Source organism: Eutrigla gurnardus (genome assembly GCF_963514095.1).
Source record: "Eutrigla gurnardus genome assembly, chromosome: 8".
Classification (NCBI taxonomy): Eukaryota; Metazoa; Chordata; class Actinopteri; order Perciformes; family Triglidae; genus Eutrigla; species Eutrigla gurnardus.
This window is the reverse complement of record NC_139922.1, coordinates 13,727,507-13,733,983: the sequence shown is the minus strand read 5'-3', so window position 1 is coordinate 13,733,983 and position 6,477 is coordinate 13,727,507. Positions and strand designations below refer to the sequence as shown.

General features: G+C 46.8%; 1 protein-coding gene across 1 annotated transcript in view; it reads left to right on the top strand.

The window, feature by feature from the left end:
- The first annotated feature begins 2,098 nt into the window (after nt 1-2,098).
- The window catches only part of LOC311016690 (adenylate cyclase type 6-like), a 29,883-nt gene continuing 25,504 nt past the window's right edge, over nt 2,099-6,477 (top strand). Inside the window, exons 1-3 of the mRNA XM_084014565.1 lie at nt 2,099-2,358; nt 4,384-4,552; nt 4,646-5,537. Coding sequence (XP_083870691.1) covers nt 4,647-5,537 — 891 coding nt within the window. The 5' untranslated portion in view covers nt 2,099-2,358; nt 4,384-4,552; nt 4,646. The remainder of the gene's footprint in view (nt 2,359-4,383; nt 4,553-4,645; nt 5,538-6,477) is intronic.

Sequence of the window (6,477 nt, the reverse complement as noted above, 5' to 3'; positions counted from 1 at the left end):
TGCGCCCGAACTCACTGACATGTTTTTTTTTATTAGAATTGAACTGTGTGCTGGATGTGGTCTTTAAGGAAGCTCTATATTAAGTGTTGCATGTTTAATAAATTAATGAAATGGGATGGAAGTATTATGATATTGTCTTTAGTGTTACATAATAATCAAAGTCTGAAGGGTCCCAGTCACGTTTTGTGACACTTATGGACCAGCTGGTGTGTTTGACTGGGGCGCTGCTTTCAGCGGAAGGACACGTCTGCTTGCTGGCTGAAGATGTCCAGGCAGGCAGGCAGCAGGGGTGAGATGCGGGTCTTCTCGGTTTTCACTGATCCAGCACTTTGGCCCCCCCTCACATCCTGTAAACTCCTTCCATTTACACGGGGCCAATCGACCCACGCAGTCAGCCTATACTGCCAATGTCAAAAAGACATGAGAAAGTCACTGGACACACACATGCGCGCGCACGCACGTACACACACACGGGGAGGGGGGCATCAAGTAGCACTTGTTTGTGGTTAGTGTTGTTTCACACTGTTAACAGATTGTTGGTGCGAGTGGAAGTCTGGGACAAGCAGAAAATACAGTGACTTCAAAATCCTGCAGTTACAAGTTCCTCCTTGTGAAAACTGCACATCCATCCGTCTGGCCGGTGGAGATTAGCACTCAAAATAAAGCTGTTTTGAGTGAAGGGGGAACTACTGTAATAGGCCTTTCTACAAAGAGAAGCACTGTGTGCTCCAATATCCATACTACCATACTATGTGTATGCTAGGAAAAGTTTTGTCAAATGCAGTATGCCAAAAAAAAAAAAAAAAAAATACCACATCGATTGGATCCACAATCCTTGTTATGACTGTTATGATGTAGTAGTATGTCCCAATCGAATGCATACTGCATGCAACACTGTATTGTGTGAAGGACAGCTGCAGCATGTGCTGAAAGTTCAAACAGAACGTGTGATTTTGAACGCAGCCTTGATGTGGAAACTGTTTATGAGCAACAGCGCCGACTGCTGGTCAACCTGACGAAACAGGCGATGAGTAGTGTATTCGTATGTATCCGCATTCATTCAGCTGTAAACATAGAAATTGGCTTCACAAATCTCAACTCAATGATAATTTTGTTCGAATTTCTACTGCAAATATCTTGTCTCTTTATTTGTGACTAGTTGGTCTCAATGCCATTTATTGTAACTATTATGTTGTGTACAGGCTATGTTGTAAATGTTTTCATGCTTCATTATGTAGATAATGTATTTTAGTTTTAATACGTGTTTCAATACAATGCTTTGATACTTGGATTCCCCTGCATGGGAATACCACTAGTGGAATTACACTATTGCAGTATGTGTAGGCCTATACTGTTATTCTATTACTATAACATAATTACATAACATAACTACTTGCACTACCTTATGTTGATAAAGCTGCAGTATAACGTGTAACGACTTACTGTAACCTGACGTCTAAAGTTCCCGGTGGGATCTTCCAGGGTGTGTTGTTGCTTTAAAGGGTGAAAAGTCAACACAATCTTCTGTGTCAATACCAGTGTTGCCTTACTGGTTTACAGCTTCAACTTAATCATGCGATGGGCTGTTTGCTGGCTGCTTGTACGGCCATTAAAGCCCGATGCACTTAATTTACTGTCTTTTATTGTTTTACTGTTTAAATGACCTCCTCTAATGATTGTAAACACTGGAGTAGTTTCGGCGTGACTCCTGTTTTTTTTTTTTTTGGGGGGGGGGGGGGTTCTTTGCAGTGGTTCTGTATTTGTCCACTAGGTGGTGCTTTGGCGCCGTCTGAAAGCTTGAGTTACATATTTTTTCTGCCACTTAAAAAAAAGAAAAGAAATGTACGTGGTTATTTTATACGTGTTGTGTTACACGTTGGGTGACACTGTGTGCTGATGTGAAAGTGAGAAAAACATTGCAACAAAAGTGTACATCCCCCACACACACACACAGGCAGGAAGTGTCTCGTGCCGCCTCTAGGGGGACTCCTGTGTTCACGAATGCAGCTCGTGGGAGCGTGTACTGTGTCTACCCGTGTTTGTGTGTGTGTGTGTGTGTGTGTGTGTGTGAGAGAGAGAGAGAGAGAGAGTCGGGGAGGTCGAGGCGATGGGAATGTAGTACTGTAGCTCTGGCTGGGAAGAGCGAAGGTTGTCCGGCCAAATTCGCAGTTTGTCCTCGCTTAGCTCTGAACCCCCTCCTCTCTCTCTCTCTCCCTCTCTCTCCCTCTCTCGCTCTCTCTTCCAGACGTTCGGACCCGCGTGCGAGGAGGCGCGCGACACGGCGGCTGCGTGAACACGGAGCCGAACCGGAGCTCCACTGCGGTGTTACAGTTACTCGTGTAACGAGGATGTCCAATGGTAAGTAGGCGACGCTTGCTTGCCTCTCTCCGGCTTTTCCCGCGGTTGTGTCGCTGCCATGTCTCCGCTGTTTGTTGCGAAGCTGACGCGCGGCTAACGAGGATGCAGCGGTCGAGGAGGGGGGGAGATAAAACACCAACAGCTGACTTGTACTACAGTGTTTTGCTGTGACGATTGCGGCGGCGTTCAGGAACCCGAACTGTTCTGCAGGACTGTAGTTGACTAACAGCATTGCTGCTCGCACGGCTCATTCATTTAGATTGTGTGTCGAGATGCAAATCGGCTAATTTAACAAATGGCATTTTTATTGTTGTTGTTGTTGTTGTTGTTGTTGTTTGGCCACCACAGCGGTCACGCCAGTTTCTTTCTCTGACCTGTTTGGAGTCTAAACATAATGACGTACGCGTTTATATTGAGGGAGACGGGGCCGGCGTGTAGACCCCGTTATCACAGCACAGTAGTACATTAGTCCCGTGAACCGGGCTGCGAGATCAGGGAGATTGAAGTTGCCCGACGGAATGTTTTTTTTTTTACTCCTGATAAGTTGCTGAAGGCGGCGATGTGTGCCGAGCTGCACTTTCTCCCGCAGCCTACAGACTCTCCAGGCGGACTTCAGGCTACCCGGCGGTGCGGCGGCTCCATGTGCGGTGCGAGGCTTCATTTGAACACGGAGAGCTGTCGACTTCGCCTGTAGGCGACTCGGAGCGTCCTGTTATGTAACGCGCTTCGGCCGACTGCCTGCATCCAAACAGCCTGGCTTCACACGTGTAATATGATTTTCTTCCAAACATCAGGCCCCGTGTTAGCAATGTGCTGTTCAGTATTATGTGGAGAGAGAGAGAGAGAGAGACACAACGGCAAGGTGTTGTTAATCTTTACTGCAACGTAAGTGAACGCATCACCATCTTGGTTCGCGATGCGTTCAGGACGGCCCATATGTGGCACAGATCACATTCAGATCCAGTGGCAGATGCGTGCACGTAGCCTACAGATTGTATTACATAAGAGCCGCCGCCTGACCTGTCGTGAATGTATCAAAGGTGAGTCGAGGATTAAGGTTATTGCTGCAGGAAGCCGACGAGCTGGAGCTGAACCGGCGACATGTTTGCCGAATTGATGCTGGTTGTTGTGCTAGTGTTTGGGGTTAGTTACTAGATAATTATCAGAAGGAGGTTTTATTCATTATAGCTGTCGAGTAAAAGGGTTTCCAAGCAGGAACACATTCCTAATCTTTAATAATAATAAAAAAAACAGATGTATTTCAGACACAATCCAGACACTCATACCAACCTTTCAATTAGATTGTGTGTGTGTGTGTGTGTGTGTGTGTGTGTGTGTGTGTGTGTGTGTGTGTGTGTGTGTGACCAACTCCTATTACAAACTGCTGTTGATTGTAAACACGACCATGTGTGCGGTTGGTGTGTGCTCTTCCCACTGTTTGTCTCGGCTCAGTCCGCCTGGCAGAGATTTGCTTATTGAGTTTAGAGGTTAGCAGTGTCCTTGACATGTGCTGCCAGAAGCCAGCAATAGTGAGTCATCAAAGCTAATGGGGGAAGCATGGGCAATTTAATCTGGACTGGAGAGCTCTTGATCTCTGATGGTGCCCACTCAGTAGGCCTTTGTCGAGCACACCCGTGTCCTGCCCACTCAAGATGGTACGCAGATTGGAGTGATAGAGCACCGAGAAGAGTTGCTAGTCTCCTCCAAAAGATACCCGTTCGAAATCCAGCAATCAGTGGAGAGTCTGTTGGAGTGGTTGGGAGGATGGCGATGAGGGAGAACGCGATGAACCGCATGCTAGTTATTATTTCCTGTCTCAGCTACGTGATGGTCCGAGTTTTCCGCCAGGCAATCATGCGCCGAGACGTGCACATGCAAACATAAATAAACAACAGAGCGACCTCATCCACAGAGAAAAAAAAATCTGTTTATGTATCCATAATGATCTTGACCCTCGGTTCATATTTCCTCAGGCGGCGTTAGCTCACCAAGATCATGTGTATTGTTGGTGTGTTTTCTTCCCAGGAAAACAGGTGGTGCACAGAGGCTCTGGGTGGTGTGTAGGGTTGGCACGCTGACTTGTTTCCACGAGGAAGGATGGCTCCGACACAGACGCACCTCTGATGCCTTGGGTCAGTCGGAGCTCATGGTGTGTGAGAGTGCAGTGTTGCTACGCGCAATAAAGCCCACACAGGTGAGACGTTCCGCCTTTCCCCACGCCATTATCTCTCAACTGGCATTTGCATGTTCATATTTCAAATACGTTCTTCCAATGTGTTTTGTTTAGGATGTCGTGGGCTAGAGGCCTCTTTGTCAGCAGAGTGGACGAGAGAAAGACAGCATGGGGCGAGCGCAATGGAAAGAAGAGGAAGGACAGCTCGTCGTTGTGCAACCCACACTACATGAGCTGCCTGAGGGACCCCGAGGACCTGGAGCTCCCAAACGCCTCCCCCCAGCATTACCATTGCGGAGCGGGCGCCAGCGGGGGCAGCTTCGGCCTGCGCTGCGGCTGGCAGGAGGACCACTATGGGAAGAGGATGGGTGGTGGGGATCTGGGTCTAAAAGCTGTGGCCCTAGGCTTTGAAGACGTCGAACTGAAGGGCAAGAAAGTGGAGGAATTGGGGGAATCAGCAGAGGGCGGCTGCAAGGCTATGAGCGCGGCGGACTGCTGGACACGGGTCATGTGGGTTTTCCAATCTAAGAAATTTCAGTCCACCAAGCTGGAGCGTCTGTACCAGCGCTACTTCTTTAGGCTCAACCAGAGCTCTCTGACCATGCTGATGGGGGTGCTGGTGCTGGTGTGCGGGGTCATGCTGGCCTTCCACTGCGTCCACACGCCCCCCGACGTGGCCTACATCTCAGTGCTCTCCGTGGCCATGGCTCTCTTCCTGGCCATGATGGTGGTGTGCAACCGCAACGGCTTCCACCAGGACTACATGTGGATTGTGAGCTATCTGGTGATCGGGGTGCTGATTGTGGTGCAGGTTTTTGGGGTGGTGATGGTGTACCCAGCCAGCGCCTCAGAGGGCATCTGGTGGACCGTCTTCTTCATCTACATCATCTACACGCTGCTGCCGGTCCGAATGCGAGCCGCCGTGGTGAGCGGGGCGGTGTTGTCCACCATACACCTAGTGACGGCCTGGCAGCTCAACCAAGAGTGCAAGTTCATTTTCAAACAGGTGAGTGGCAGCAGGCCTGACACCGCATACACATATAATATCAGTCATCTGTAGAGAGATTTGATGATTTTGCTGACACGATTGATCTGCGATCACAATTTAGTTAATATTTTCAGCTCTGTGGGTTTAAATTTCTTGCTTTTTGTGTTTAAAATAATTGTAAACTGAACGTCTTTGGGTTTCAGAGAAAATGAGATGTGATATTTCATACATTTCTGACATTTTATATAAAGAGCAACTACTATATTAATTAATAAAATCAGTCACATTAATCAATGATGAAAAGCAGCCCTGATAGTGATATTGTAGGTTTTCTGGAAATTGAGCTGAGAAAGTATCTACAAATCAAATAATACATAAAGATGACTGATTTTTGACAAGTCTGTATCACATCAATACAGAAAATCCAATTTAGCAATAAAACATTCCTACTTATTGATTTGGCCACAGTGGTCTCATACAAGCAGTAGTCAAATACATAAGCAGAATGCACCCTTTAGTCATACCTTCAACACTTTAAAAGATAGGCTTACATTTGTTTTCAAGTCTGTTCTAATATATAGTGAATATATATTATAGAAGTGAGAATAAACTGATTCTGATTCTGTCGTACGGTCAGAAATCTGCTGTAATTGTTCCTCCTGTCCATACTGATTTATTGTTTCTTTAAACCGTTTTGTGAAAATACATTCCAAAGTCAACATGAGGCTTTAGCAATCTGATTTAGCTGTATTAGAAATATTCCCAAATTGGGTCTTTTTAGTTCAACATTTCACACAAGAAGACTTCGGGAGATACAGACTTGATTTGTGCGTCTGCTGAAGCCGCTTATCAGTTTTGGCTGAACACAATGCACAAGGACTGTGGATTTTTTGTTCCCCATCACAATGAAGTCACATGAAGTCTCTTCACGGCTAGCATGCACAGCGAGAACAATATC